The following is a 15,900-nucleotide window of genomic DNA, read 5'->3' as shown; positions in this document are numbered from 1 at the left end:
TAGTTTCTTCAGTTGTTAAAACCAACCTAAAATTGGTTATTAAAAGATTAATAGTATTTTTAGGAATATTTAAATTTGTATGTATTGGGGGCTTTCACTTTTTTAATTTATGGTGATGATAAATCCTGTCACATACCCTTTCACATTACTTCAAATGAAGCAAATTTTTTAAAACATTCTTAACATAACCAACTGCTTAAAGGGGTTAAATCCAATTAATTTATTCGATTAAAGTCGACATTGTAATTCGCTATACACCCAAATATTCACTGGACCTAGCTTAATTGTTAGCAAAACCTTGACCAACGTCAAATTATATTCACTTATCTATTTCAATTAATTACAATGTTACAGTTTACACTGTTCAGATTTAAAGTCACAGAAGATGCGTTTCCATTAGCCATAATATTGCCCAAACTGAAATTACGAAAATAAATTTGGAAAACGCGCGCGCGTGCGCACACACACACGCACGCACACACACACACGCGCACACACACACACAAATAAAAAAACACGTTTTTCGATGAAAAATGTATATCGAAAAAAGCGAGTGGTTTTTCAACGGTATCGAAATAGATGTATTTCGCAAAACTTTAATGGAAACACTATTTTCGCACCCCACGAGTCACGTGAGCAACAACCAGACGTCACCACCGGCGGAAACGACGAAGAAGACGACAGGAAGCGGTAGGAGGTGGATGTTTTTTTGTTGTTGTTTTTTTCTGGATAATGTGACGCTGGCTCGTCGCTCGGAGTGAGCCGGAGTGGACGAACGAGCCTAACAGCTTGCTGTTCCTCCAAACTATAACCAATATTTACCTGCTGCATTAACCTTCAGGGTCTCCTCTTATACTCATAGGTTTTGTTTCTTACGCTTCACGAGAGAGCTGCAAGTATTCATGCAAACAGACAGCTTAGCTGGGGGCATTTCTCACTCAACTATAAATACCACTTAAAAGTGTTCGCTTTGCATCGCCAGATGACAGCTGCACGGCAAGGGGAAACTACTATATGCCAGTTGTGTGTGTGGGCTCTAAGTATACGCCTGCTTAATATAATTGCAACCCCAGCTGACTCCCACTTAGTCTGCTGCTGGGTTATTACCATTAATGAAGAATCAAGCTGGAGACGGTGAGACTTGACGCTCTCAAGCACCAATCCACAGTGACAGAAAGGTCATTAAAATGTGTCGAAGTAGCTTGAAGAAGTGGAAAACATTGCAGTAACTTGACGCTTTGTGTCTGTTCGAGCCCACACGCTGAAGCCAACTCTTCTCACAATGTAGATTACCAGCTTTTATGTGTTCAAGTTTGCTCTTTTGTGGCCGCAACATTACTCTAAGATGACGACATACGCCACGTCTCTCGTCCCTCCTTTGTCCCCAAGCCGGGCGTTTGCAAAGGTTGCACTTCTGCTGTGGACATTAGCTAGGCCACGGGGCGCGCTTTCGGACCGCCACCTCTTTCCATTCTGGCTCCGTCAGCTGGTGGGATTTAGCTAAACACTCATTCAGCAAAAGTGAATGTGGTCCAGTCCAGGCTGTCGGTCCTCCACACCGGGGTGAAAGCAACAATCGCCTATTAGAAAAAAAGGCAAAAAATGCACTGAGGTGGGAAGGAATTCCTGTTAATAAGAGGAAAAACTTAGCATAAGAATTTAAAATCTTTTAACTGCCAACATTTGTGAGAATTGGGATTAGTAACTAAATTCTCCTTGAAGGTGTGTCTAACATTTTTTTTTTTTTTTTTTAAAGATTTTTACATATTTGTGAAAATCATCTGCCGGTCTGTTTCTCTGCCAGTAGCTCACCAAACTTGATTGACAACGCTAAGGCCCGCCTCCTTTCTCTGGCTGTTTTTGATCAATCATTGCTTTCATCTTTTATCTATTTTTTCTTTCTTTTTTTTTAAATTGGGGATGCACGATATATCGGCTTTAACATCAATATCATCCGATGTTGGTTGTTTTTTAACGTATTGGTATCGACCTCTTAAGTAAAACCAGGCCAATTTTAATAACCAATATTTATTTCCATGTTGTTGCCCTTTGTGTTTCAGGAGGGAAGGGGTTTGGTCATGTGATACTGATTATAGGAGCTTGTTTTGAGTCAACAATTCCTTAATATTAATATTTTTAATTCTACTGGCAGATTATTTCACTTATAACAGGACATTTTCCTCATGTTTTTAGTGAAATAATCTGCCAGTGGAACCAGTGCTTTTTAATCAATATTAAGGAATTATTGACCTCTTAATGCTCCTAAATCTTGCTGAAAAGTTATGTAAATTACAAAACTTTAATTTTGTAAAGATCTCGAAAGATCTTCCTTAACAGAGGCGGCCCAAGCCTTTTTGGGGCCGTAAGTGCATTTTCATTTGAGTCCCCCCAAGTCAACATATCAACACCAGATTCTTTATCATTCCCAAGTTATTTTATATATGTGGTATAGCTACGATAATTAGCATTAGCATCATTTGCAATTAGCTGCATCATAACAGTGTTATGGTTGTTGATTTTAACATCACAGGAGTAGCAACCTAAAAAAATTATTTAGATTTTAAAATTCAGAGTGGTGTTTAGGTGTGCCATAATACTTTAATTATTTGAAACTCAAAGACTAAATTTACAATAAACAAATGAACAAGTTTGATATCTTACAAATATTTCCCCAACAGTGGCAGCAGCTAATGGCAGGAATAATTAATTAATCTATTATTTGTGTGAAAACTATAAAAGAAATATAGAAATCATTTCTCACAGTTAGTTTGTATTATTCTTTATTATTCTAAATATTGATTTCCCCCCACCCCCATTATGGTGCCTCCACACCACCAGGGAGGCCCACATACAAAGCAGCTGCTTAACCCTCATATGCCTTGGGCCAGAATTGTTCCCTAACAATGTTTTACTTTAACAACTTTTCACAGTAATATTTTTTTCCCTCATTATTCAGTTTGGATTAAATATCTTTTTCTCCTTATGAATAAATGTATTCGAAATGAAGGTCAGATTTATCACGTTTCAGTTGGAAATGCTGCTGTTACAATAAAATATAATTTTACTTTAAGGCATTTTGTATGTTGCTTTTAGGGGTTTCAACCTTTTTTTCCCCCCCACCAAAAGTGGCACTATACATAGCACTTAAGAATGGTTAATACTCAACACTGAAGGAGCGGCACTTAAGTAAATACGTTTAATAAACCTGTGATACAAATAGGTTGTCTACGGTTATTTAATTTCTCCTTAGTGAACTGGACTGACCGTAGTTTGCTATCTCTCTTCATTACACATTCACACTTCAGACTCCGGGTCCCCTTGGAAATCCATTCCAGGTTTTACCCGCTGCCTCTTTTTTAAAAACCACCTCTAGTTTAGAGGAGTGAAAAACACACCAGGATTAGGGCAGCAGATGACCCGGCGCAGCAGCCAGGAGCACACCAGTCCTCTCCCTGACAAGCGAAAGGGATGGGGGGCATCAGCCGCAGCTGAGCTCCGAACGGCTGGACCAGGGGGAGCGAGGGGACACAGCAGCTTTTTGCCCCCACTTGGGTGACTTTGCTGGATTTCTTACCCCCTTACTCCTCTCCACAACACCATGCCATTTGCCAAAAGAGCCGTGAAGCCCCAGTTACTGTGCAGGTATCGAAGCCCAAGCGAGGTGGTGGTGGAGCAGCAGCAGCAGCAGGAGGAGGGTCTGCTTTTCGAGGATCTGGTCTCCATCAGTAATGTGGCTCTGTCCCGGACCCTGCGGCAGCTGTCGGACCTGGCCAAACATGCCTGCTCCATTTTCCAGGAGCTGGAAAACGACCTGGCGTCCACCAACCAGCGGGTCAGGGGGCTTCAGGGGAAAATTACCCAACTCCAGCAGTGCTGCTCCGAGCTGGACCCCAAACAGGAGGCAGTGCGTGAGTATAGCGCTCCACACTCGCACACGGCGCGCGCGTCTAGCTTCTTTCTCTCAGGAGAGCATGCACGAGGACGCAATTTTTTCTTTCTTTTTCTTTTTAAACAACTTTTAGACTAAACTTAAAGAACTTTATCTAACAAATATAGCTAACTGTAAAAAGCTTCAGCTCGCTAAGCTATGTTTATTTTAATATATTCGGAAACACGTTTCCATTTTTAAAGTTAATTTTCGTTGTAGCAGTCTTCAAGTTTGGCTCAGTGGTAGGGGCGTATGACGTTGTCTTCACCTCATGTCAGCAGCTCTGTAAAACCAGCTATTACGCTGTTGTTTCTCTTCCAAAGAACGTCCTTCAGTAGCTCTGTCATTGTGACTTTATAACAAGCATGTGTCAGCTAACACTGCCAAATGACGCACTTCGCTCCGTGCGGGGAAGCGCTTCCACTGGTCCTGTTTTCCCCTCTAACTTCATCAGAACTCAGAGCCGGCCCAATAAAACACGGGGCCTTGAGAAGAGTTTGATTCTGCCCTCTCCACCCCCCTAATGTTTATGAACATAATTTTCCAGCTATATGTTTCAACTCTGAGCATTAAAAAGTAAGGATGTTATGGTGCATTGATTTGTACTGACAAGTCAGATTAAATTTTTTAATTTTTTTTATTTCTCAGTCAAAAAAACAACAAAAACACTGGGGGAAAAAACCCTGGAAATGATATCATTATCAATAGGTTTTCAGAGTTAGCTAAAATGTTTTTGCTCCATTTTTTTTCTTTAATATTAATAAAACACAATTGCAGAGGTCATCAAAAGACACAGACACATGCACAATTTCTTATTTAAATCAAGAAAACATGGTGTCAATCAGTTGTGTTTTAAATAGTGAATTGACATGTAAAGGTCAAAAGGTCAGTTCCCCTCCTCTAAATGCTCACACAATGACAAGTCAAACAAATACAAGTCAGTCCATAAATACCCGTTTGTTTGGTCCGGCAGCCGTTTTATTTGGTTATATTCACAAGCAGAACCGCAATCTAAATTTTTTATTTATAAAGTTTTGAGGCTCATCCTATGTAGCGCCAAGTAAAAGTTGAAGGTTTTCTGTGTGAGAAGTTGAGCGATCTTTGGGGCTCCTCTGCTGACCTGGGATGCTAAACAGCAGCTTAGTTTGCTTCTATCTCAGGCTGGCTGCCCAAAGTCAAACTCTGTAGTGTTGTAGGAGTTAATCCTCGCATAAATATATATATTTTTTCTTTCTTCCTGCTTCATACGGTAAAGTTCGATTGGCCGATTTGGCAGGAACTCATTACCCTGATACCATGGGAAGGCGGTTGGATATTTATAAAGGTGTGTATTTGTGTGTGTGTGTGTATGAGCGCGGCGTCCACAGCTTTGGACACACCCCAGCAGATTTTAACCCACTTCACTTTAGGTTCAGCAAGTCCTTGCACGTTCCCCCAGACCCCTGCTTCCTGTGGTCTCTAAATGGGTAATTTTGCCTTGAGGTATTTATGTGTGGCATGGATAGCTTTCTACTGCAACCCCCCTCCCCCAACTTTGAAAAAAAAAAATAGAAAGAAAAGCCTGACCCCTTTTAAAGCCAATTTAAACACACTGCAGTACGCAGTCTGCAGAGATTCTTTATTTCGACAGCGAGTTGCTGGTTTGTTTTGCTTTCATGCATAGTTGTGCTGTGATACGCAGGCTAGCGTTTCTGTTCATTCTTGCAGACTGTTTATGTCTGATTTCAGAGCTGTCAGTTGTTGTTTGCGAGTACTTTCCCTGTGAGGAAACTTGCAAAATTATTTCTAGAAGAGCATACATAAATATTATGCAACATCAGGGTGTGGAAAGGTTAAGCCTCGAATTTCTGAATGGATTTCTGGATGCGATAGTATCTTGCGTGCCATGTTTTCTTTTTCTTTCTTTCTTTCCTGTTAACCCCCTTTTGCTTTTAATTGCTCTTAATTGTTCTTTTCGTTGTAACGGTGTCAGGCGCAGTCTTTAACAACAGAACCCCGGTCCCATCTGAATGACAATCGGTGTAAATGGAGCAGTCCAAGGCACGGAGGGGTGGGTTGGGTGGGACGTCCACGAGGTGAAATCTAGAGGAATGCACCGCTGAGGAGTTGTTTGTCACGCTGAAGGAGCAGGCAGATGTTAAACCTGCTGTTAAAGCCTTGGAGCTGCTCGTTGTCATAAACAACCTGCAGGTAACATGGAGTTAGCCTGGGAGTGCATCAGATAAACAGCATTTGAGGTGACGTTAAATATAGCCGAAGGCCATGAGGTAAAATTTACGTAGGCGAACGTCGTTTCTTTTTTTTTTCTTCCAAGATGTTGATTTATGTAGATTGTCACAACTGCTTCCCCGCTTCCGCCGGATGCACGGCACCTTTTCAAAGTAAAAGCAAAAGCCCTTTTGAGTCAGAACTTAACGAAACACTTTTTGCTGAAGCTAGAGTCTCTTTGGAGTGCATCTCTACCAGCTTTGCTCGTCTAGAGTCTGAAGGTTTTTGATAAAAGTGGTCAAGCTGAGTCAGATTGGCGAGAGATCATCTGTGAAGGTTATTATGCAAGTCTTGCCACGAATTCTCAGTAGCGTTTAGGTCTGGACTTTGACTGGACCATTCTAAACATAACAATTTTTTGATCCAAACCCTTCATTGCAGCTCAGATCAATGCTCCCCTTAACTGGCCCGTAAACAGTCTTAATAGTGTTGGAGTTGTGTCATACCGGATGTGTTCTGGGTACATTTTGCTTTAATCGAACTCTAGTCCGTTTGTCTAGAAAGTCCGTTTTGTTTGGGGAGATGTGAATGCGCAATTGACCTCTGATGAGGACCAAACCAGAACTAAACCTGGCGCCTGGCAAATAGCCCCCCCGCCCTATGTTTGGACAGCTCTCCCATGACACCCCATCGACATCTTCCCAGGACTACCATCAGATCTCATCAGGCAGACTGTCCCACCTTGGAGTTTCTAGCCGGGTTTCATGTTACCCCGGCTCAGTTTGGAGGAGTAGCTGTAATGCTGGAAGCCTTCTGGCTTCTCTGGTCGCGCAGCACATGGCTGGCACTTTGAGCGCATTCCTCATGGCAGACTGTGCCCCAGGAAAACAGTAGTTACGCAGCTCAAACTGAGTTAAACTCAACAGCAAACAGGAGAGCAATAATAACTCATCATCCCTCTCTCGCGCTGTCAGATTCTGCACAGCCATTAAGAAAAAAGAAGAAGCAGAGTCTAATCTTGTGATAAGACATATCTGCGGCGAAACATAAACAATCCATAAAACTGTAAAAGTCAAGATGATACTGAGCTGTTTCTATCTTTGCAGGATGAGTATAAATATGTCCTTGCTGTGTAATTTTTGGAAAGAATTCATGACCTCACGTTTAAGAATATAGCACCAGAAACATGCCTCCTCTTTTGTAAGAGTATTCTTCGATGAACTCTTAAGAAAACTAGACCTTCTTGAAGAAATATATATAAAAAAATTAACCAAACGATTGAGAACGTTGTCCTGAAGTCACTTGGCAACACCTGTAGTTGCCCATTAATGTCATTCGGTGGTTTTCAACACGTAGAATCAATGATTTACACATGTGGGGGCCGGGAGCAGGAAGTTTCTCACTCCATTACTTGAAGGTATTTCAGGGCATCCCTTTGCACTGTTTTCCATCTACCAGATCAGCTCATGAAAAATGACTGAACCTCGTTAAATAATGCGCTGCAGTTGCTCTCTACCCCATCATTAGCAGTTCTGTGAGCTTCAGCGCCCTGGAACTCAGAGTTTCCCCGTGTGGACGGCAGTAGCTCTGCTGCTCTCCGCTCCACAGGAAAGCACGCTCGCTTGCTGACTCTGCCTGCTGAATTTGATTGACCCAGTCCATCCATTACTGGGACTTTGATGTGCTAAGTGAGGCCGTATCGACGAGTCAATGTGCATTTTATCCGAGGCCAGTGTCGGTCAATGCTGGAGTCATCCGTAGAGCTACGGTTAATGTATGTTGTCAGTGCGAAATTAAATTTGCATTTAACGGCGTCATATCGGTTAGTAAATAAAAGTCAAACGATCTACACATCTTTGCTATTAAAAGACACCCATAAGTATATTTATACTTTGCCACAAGACATGTAATAAACACACGAAAGTGTGTGGAAAATGGTCAGATGAGACCAAAACTTTGTTTTTGGCCTTTATGCAAAATACCGTGTGTGGCAGAAAACACAATACAGATCACTCGCAATAAAATACTAAACTTCAAAAAGCTCCCACATACTTCATCTAAAGCCCAACAGTCTTACAACCAGGATACGCAGTCGTGATTACGGGCCATTTGCATTCACACACACCTTTCATACTATGATATGAAAGGTGATGAGCCTTCTGCTTCAGCGTACGTCACGCCCCTGTCCAGAGACATGGGCGTAGACAGACTTTTTGTCACTCAACTGTACATTTTCAAATGTACATATTGAGCAAAATTTCTGCTGGATTCCCTCTATCTTCCTGGGTCATCTATTTTGGTTTTACCAAATATCAAAGAGCACGCCACACTTTTCTACAGACGAGCCTCCTCCCATTCAGTTTCTATCCAGGGGTTTTTATTCATTTCACAGTTTTATTGTTGTAGTAGTTATTTTGTGAAAAACTGTCCAAATGTATAAGTCAGACAAACATTCCTCAATCATATTCGTGTCTCCTGCAGATAGAAAAACCGAACAGTGGAAGCAGACTATCAACACTGATGTTAGGGTGCATTTTCACATAAAATATGGTAACAAACTTCTGATCAATCATACAACACTCACACAACGCAGCTCTTTCAAAATAATTCGATTGAGGCCTGGTGTCGAGTTCGGATGGCGGATGCCTCTCTGTGAACAAAATGACGCAATTTCTGTCACGGGTCTACGTTAGTGGTAGCCGATTTCTAAAGTTGGAATAAAGTATACCGAGGCCTCAACGGGGACAGGGTCACTGGTCGGATTTTTAAAACCAAAAGTTGTTTCTGGAGCACCAGAAGTGAACCCACCTTCACAGAGAAAATCCTTCACAGCTTAGAGACTGCAAAATGTCTGTGCAGACCTAATTATGAAGTTCAACAGATACAAAGACTTCTAATAACTCACACCAAGAAGATGATAAAGGTAACTTGGGTCTGCAGCCTCTAGCTCTCTTTTCTCTTTCATTAACAGAACCATTTGCATACTTCTGCAGGTCCAGGCAACCAGCTATTGATATACTAGTCTTGCTAATTACAGTGCAGATTTCAAAGTCTTTGCTCAGTCATTCCTGCGCCCTCCCTCTCCATCCTCCCTTTCCCAGGCAGGCAGCGAGAAAACCTCAGCCAGCCTTGATGCTGCAACTTGTTTCCTTTCATCTGTCATACGGCTGATGTCACTCCTTTCTGCTGCCTTTTGGCATTTCGTTTTGAACTAAAGCACATGCATTGATGAAATATTAAAAGTGCTGTTGGTGTACCATGCAGGACTGAAGATCTCCTACACAACCGGGGTCTCTGTACCTCCGGTGGATCCCTGGGCAGCAAATCCAGGCGGTTTCTGCTGAACTGCTCTGTCAGGTCAAGCATTCCAGAAAGCCAGTGGCCAGGAAACCACACTGCTGCTTCTTCACTTCTGGGACCTGTTTCCCCTTAATTGGCCCTTAGTGCTTGTGTTATTAGGTTGGAGGGGGTAGAAACGAGAGGCCAGGGTTCGTTTATTGAAGGAGTCATTCCCTTCAAATGAAGGGTGAGGCGTTTCAGTGCTTGAGAGAAATGTGTGACTTATTACATCTTGCGTTCCTGCGGTGAGACCATTGACCAGAACAAGTGTTCCTGAGTCAGTTCTAATCCTTTGGCTCGCAGCCTGTATATTTTCAGGTGAGTGTGCTAACATTTGGACAAAAGGCGCCTCTCTGCCGGCGCCTGTGTGAGAAGAGTTTCTGCTTTTGTAACGTCAAATTCCCTTAGAGGACGACGAGTCTTAGTTTGTTGTTGGAAATGGGAGATTTTTTTTTTGTTTGTTTGTTTTTTTTCAAGGTTGCTGAATTTGTGGGTCGTGACAGGTTACCTCACCGCCCTGAGGTGTGGAAGTAAAATGTCTCCCCACACATGTAAACTTAACCCTTATTGGAAACATTTCCCCATCACTCATTGTTTATGTAGTTCTGAGTATGGGACTGAAACACCAGGGGTATAATTAAAGTCCGCACTAAAGTAAAAGGCTGTCTGGGGGGGCTAAGTCATCTACCCACTGACCTTAAAAGCCTGTCGACCTCCTCACCGCCTCCACGCCCCCATCTATACACACACCACTGAAACAAAAGCTCCAACACGGCCACCCCCATTTTTTTCTTATCACCGGCCTTTTAAAGACCTGCTCGCCCAATTAAGAGTGGATTTTGACATGATATCGGTTGACCACAGGTCAGCAAACCTGCAAGACGCAGAGCAGGGTCTGGTCTGACTGAACTGCCACCGTTAACTAAATAAAGTAAACAAAGCCTTTGGTTCAGGTTGTTACTCCTGACTGGAGACGAAGTGAGCCGTGAAAAGCTCTGCGGCTACTTTTTTGAAGTCTTTCTCTTTTTTTTTTTACTTAATAAATCTGCTGCCACACTGTTTCCTTTCTTACCAAGTATGTTGGTATCTTGGTAAAAAAGATGCCAACATCTACATTCATCTTTTATCCATCCCAAATGTTGCTATCAACCAATGTTCCAAGCTGCAATATCGGTATTGTATTGAACGTGATAAGGCTGTATCTGCTGAACACCTGTAACATTAAGCCATGTGAAATAAAACCCTTTTTTTTCTGTTTTTGGCCGCTCGCCATCTGCTCAGCCTTCAGTCCAAGCCCCATCTGGAGCCGCTATTCCTAATGCTGATGCAGAAACGACTCTTGCTTTGCCAAAGATCAAATTTATTTGCTCTCCAGATCTTAACTTCAGGGAGTTTGTGTTTCACCGCCTCTCGCCACATTCCTTTCCTTGGCAACCTGGAGAAATATTGACAGCTGAGATGGACCAAAGAAACCATAAAAAACTGTCTGCTGCTCTTTGTTTCACCGCGGCAAGACAGAAGCATTTCGCTCTGCTCGCGCCAGCTTCTTTTCCTCCCTCAGCTTCTGTACTTGAGGTCATTCGATATCCCCCTCGACTAACGGCTCCGTCACAAAGGCATATTTAAAGGTTATGTAACAGAACTGCGAGTGAATACGCATCTCTGGATCAGGAAAAGGAAGATTAAAAAAAAAAAAAAAGAAACGAAGGAAGGCTCTTATGATCTCTCCTGTTCCTGACTGTTGGAGGAGATTAGTAGGAAGCAAGAGATAAAGGATCTTACATTAATTGATGAGTCACAGGTTTTAAAGATAAAAGCTTTATGGTAAGCAAATCCCCCCCCGTGCTCTGTTTAAAAGGCTTTACTCTTTCCAACAGAAACTTAAACCGGAGCAGTGAACCATAGAACGTTTTACGTCCGCAGCTCTCGTGTGATTTTAAACTCTTTTGAAAGACACCCTCATGCAACTCCACCGAGCAGACAGAGAACAGAAACTGATATTGAAGCTAAATCCCAGGAAGGAAGCACATGTGGATCTGTAGTCTCTGCCATGCAGGTGTTTAGACTGGGATCTGGGAGGAATGTGACCCCCCCCCCACCCCCCCATGCCGCTGCGTACAGCCACACACACCAGCCAGGTTGAGTCTTTTAAAGTTGAAAGAGCCTCTTCATCCATCATCTTGCCATCATGTCAGTGCTGCAAAAATGGGAAGCACCTGTTGGATATCAGGGTATGTGAACATAACTTCACAGGTTTAGGGTTGGTTTGGTTTTTTTCCCCCTCCTCTGGCACTTAGATTTTCTTTCCGTCTAAAACCGCCTGTTCCCATCTTAATCCCGTTCATCCGACTGGAGCAACAGGTTCGTCCAGATTTGGATTACTGCACACGATGAAAACAGGCTTACGAGAAACGTTCGACCTCAGAAAAAAACACGTAGTAAACGTTACCACGCCGACGCCACACTAACACACTCACTTGCGGCGAAGGTTGAATTATTTATTCATTACATTAATGGATGAAGTCGCATAAAAAACGGTCAGTTTAATAGGAAATACTCTCCCCACAGTGTGGAAGCAGAGCCTGGGTGTTTCTGGAATTTGAGTTTTTTTTTGTTGTTTTTTCCTCACCAAGGAGCCATTTAAGAGGGAAACGCTGAAGCATGGGGTGGAGACAGCGGTGGTAGCCATGTTGGCCACAACTGTCACTGAAATGTTTTACTGCTGTCTTGCCTTTCCTTCTGCAGTTTCTCTGCATGTGGTGCTGCATTAGCCAAAACAACAACAACTCTAAAACAGGAGCCTCAGTTAGTAGGGATCTTCAGTCGAGTTCAAATTGCCCCTACGGAAAAAAATCCGGAACTTCACTCACTTAAGGCCAAGTTCTTTTCTTTTTATTTTTTTTCACGCTGTTATCTGCTCTCCGCTGTTCTAGTGGCATCCTGTGGGCCTTCTGTTGTCACACTGATTTGTGCTTTTAGCTCCGGTGGTTTATGTAGGTTGGGACTGACTGGTGGAGTGTTTGTCAGTGAGCATCAGTGACCTGGATACTGACGTCTCGGCGCGCCGGCTTTTGTCACTTTTACTCTCTCTCTCTCTCAAAATATTTCTAATTTTGCCTGTAGAGCCAGCCACAGTTTTATATTTCCACTTCTCAAAAGTTCACCAGAGTGTCGTCACTGGCACGAGCGTGACGAAGAGCATGTTAGGCCTAGTAAAAGTCCTTTAACCACCTCCGCCGAGAGAATATTTAGCTCTCAAGATTTTATCAGGCAGTAAGTGAAAGTGGAAGTTAAACAACATGGAATAAGCCTCATAAAAACAGATAATTTTACCTTTGAATGTGAAGAAGTCTTTAAGAATGTGAAACGTTGCTTCAGTGACTGAGTATTGAGGATTTTGTCTGGAATAAGAAAAATAGTTTAAGTCCAGATTTACATAGTTTTGATTTTCTTTGCCTTCCAGTCCTCTTCATTGTGCTTAAAAGCCCAAACATGTTCACCCTTGTTTGACTTTTGCTTCTTCCTTCATTGCCTTCCTTTTTAAGGGACCAGTTCCTCACCATCTACATTCATCTTTTATCCTTGCCATTAATTTCTGTGCCTCTGCTCCCCCGGGCATTTTTTATACTCTGTTCTCACTCAAAGCTCTCACTCTCTGAGCTTCTGGGTCTCTATCATTTTTTTCTTTCTCTCTCCCAGTTTCTTATTTTGGGAATCAGCCAGTCCTGCTCCCAGCAGCCCCACTGGCTAGAGTGCTGGGATATAAAAATGGATGACCTGCCCTCCATTATGCTCCTCGTAGTGTGCTCAGCTTGAAACATTTAGCTACCCTAAAAAGCGGTGCTTTCATGCTCGGCGTGAAGATGCGTTGATTAATATTTGATTCAGTTTCCCCAGGCTAATGCGTACCTGAATCACACACCTGCCGGGCGCCTTTCTAAATCCAGAATCCAAGCTTTTCTGTTTTCTTGGCTTGTGGCTCATCATGGCAGTCAAAATGCCACCAGCTCAAAATAAAGAATTCATTAGATTTCCCAATAAAGCTTTCAGTTTCGGTCTGACCATTTTCACTAAGCTCATGACACAAACTTCCACAAACAGAGAGAGAGAAAAAGAGAGAGAGCCTTTATAAGAACAGGAAACTTTTATCACCAAGTCCGCCACCGCGTTTCCAAGAAGTTGTTTCTCAAGATCCAGTTTCCAACATACAGACTCACTGCTCACTGGGGAGCTGGTGGGGACTTCCACCGACATCCGAGCACTGGAAACACTGGACTGAATGAGGCGCTGCATTGTTGCGAGGCATGGTGCAGAAACGGTTAAAGGCCCGCACCCCATCTGTTTAGATTCTGACATACCACGGCATTTTGGCACTCCAGAACCATCCTGGTTGGCAAACTGCAGCGTAATCCGCCATTAGAGACTGCAAATACGTTTACTGGACACCCGAGAAGCCAGGGGATAGAAAGTCCGTCAGTCATCAAGAGCAGGGATAACACCCACTTGATGAGCGGCATTGATGGCTGGGAAGAGGAGTAGAGGAAAAAAGTAAGACGATATTTTTGGTCAAACCCAGATTTATATCATCCATCAAAATCTGCTGAATGGTTCTTGTGATGCGTTGCCCAGTCTGTGTTGGCAAACCCCTCTCTACACCAGGATTCATTTATTGTAGAACATGTCGCTGCGAAGTTTAGACTTCATGTCTGGCTTTGTGTGACGCTAGATCACATCAACGTTTATCAGGTTTTCAACTCTTCCTTCAAAAAGCAATCATAAAGTCTGATTAGTGTAATTTGTCCCAAACATTAACTTTACAATACATTTACACAGTGCTAAGCCCCTTTTGGTCACTCGCGAGTAAGTCGCGATATTTTCCCGCCCGGTCTCAGGGTTTCGGCTGTCTCCACTGCCAGACCCCATGAGAAATAATTGCTGGAAGTAACGTTTTATGGCGAGCCATTCATGGGAAAAGCGAGGGCCGGTGTCTGCGGTTGCGTCACAGGACTCACGGACGGGTTGCCCTGTTTTGGATTAAGGACTTTGTGGAGTCTGAACGGAGTATTATTTCTCTCTGGCTGCTCTGGAGATGGCAGCCGGTTGGGCTGAATGAGGAGGAAAGCACCCAGAAGGTGCGCCTGGGTCCTTACTAGCCGAGAAAGTCCCCATGTGTTGGCTGCCAGCCTGGAGGCTCGTAAGCGCCGTGGAAGGTGTCTCTCATCAGAGGCACACCCTGTTCATTTAGGAATCCTGCTAAAATCCAACCAGATGTGTCGATTTGTTTCGTTTGCTGTGATTCTTTTTTCTTTTCTTACAAACGAACGGCCTGCAGCTCTTGGATTAAGCAATATGTTATTCAAACACACTAGAAGATTTAGACCAGGGAAATTGTTTTTGATACAGAATGAGACAGGCATATCTCAAAAGATAAAATCTTGTAAGTTAAAGGAAAAGTTATATTATTTTGTTAAAAAATATAAATTTCTCTGTAGTCAGTTGAAAAATGTTTATTGGCAAAAAATCAGTCAGCCTTTGTGCATGTTTTTCACTGGTGTTTTGATGATTTATCGTCGGTGGTGAACTCTCTTTGAGGTTGGAAGGTCTCCTGGCCATCGCCCTCATCTTTAGCTCCCTCCACTGATTCTCTAAGCTGATTCTTTAAGTTTGCACTCTGGCCTAGCCGCTCCAAAATCCTAATATTAACTCCATTCAGAAGAGAAGTATTGATCAATTCAACCCTATTGGTACTATAAACCTACATATGTTAGGGGGATTAATAATTAACTCTGTTTATTAGTATATTTCCTTTAAGGATACACACATCAGTGTGCTGCTGGCCTTCTTTCTCCAATTTTTGAAAAGCATTCACCTGCCGATATTGACTTTAGCTGATTCTCATGCGTCTTTAAGAACTGTTTGCATAAACAATGTAAACAATCTTTGTAGCTATGCTGTTGCATCTTCATTATTTATATTGGGAGCAGGGGTGATGTCACACTGTGTGCCAGAGAGGGCAGGTGCTGTAAAACAAGGTTTTACTTCTTTAAAACGCAGCTAAAATAATTACAGAGATGACATTTTAAAATCCCGTTAGCATTTTATTTTAGCAGCTAGCTGGATTAGCCTGGTTGCCACATTGAAAATGCAGACCTTTAATTCTGTGTTTTCCAAAATCCAACATGTTCCTTGACAAGCTCGAAAGGATAAAAGCATCCTTAATGTAATACATGAATCCTTCCTGTTATCTGTGGAAGTACTTCTTGTTACTTTTGTTTCACTGTTTGCCTCTTTTCCTTTGGCAACAGCTCGGCTCAACTCGACTCGGTTCTTAGGCTTGGTACGTTCACTGATCAGAAAAAAACCTGGATTATTTCCGACCGACCAGTCACTGCTCAGGCCTGAAAATCAGCCTTTCAGGACATATA

The 15,900-nt window shown here is 42.7% G+C and overlaps 1 protein-coding gene across 4 annotated transcripts in view; it reads left to right on the top strand.

Annotated features, from left to right (window-relative positions):
- Window positions 1–3,379: 3,379 nt before the first annotated feature.
- Window positions 3,380–15,900, top strand: part of nhsa (Nance-Horan syndrome a (congenital cataracts and dental anomalies)) — a 68,142-nt gene continuing 55,621 nt past the window's right edge. For all 4 annotated transcript variants that reach the window (XM_008407548.2, XM_008407546.2, XM_008407547.2 and 1 more), the window contains exon 1: window positions 3,380–3,908. In XM_008407548.2, coding sequence (XP_008405770.1) covers window positions 3,599–3,908 — 310 coding nt within the window. In that variant the 5' untranslated portion in view covers window positions 3,380–3,598. The remainder of the gene's footprint in view (window positions 3,909–15,900) is intronic.

Source organism: Poecilia reticulata, linkage group LG4 (assembly GCF_000633615.1).
Source record: "Poecilia reticulata strain Guanapo linkage group LG4, Guppy_female_1.0+MT, whole genome shotgun sequence".
Classification (NCBI taxonomy): Eukaryota; Metazoa; Chordata; class Actinopteri; order Cyprinodontiformes; family Poeciliidae; genus Poecilia; species Poecilia reticulata.
Note: the sequence above shows the minus strand (reverse complement) of the source record. Positions and strands in the feature narration are given on the sequence as shown.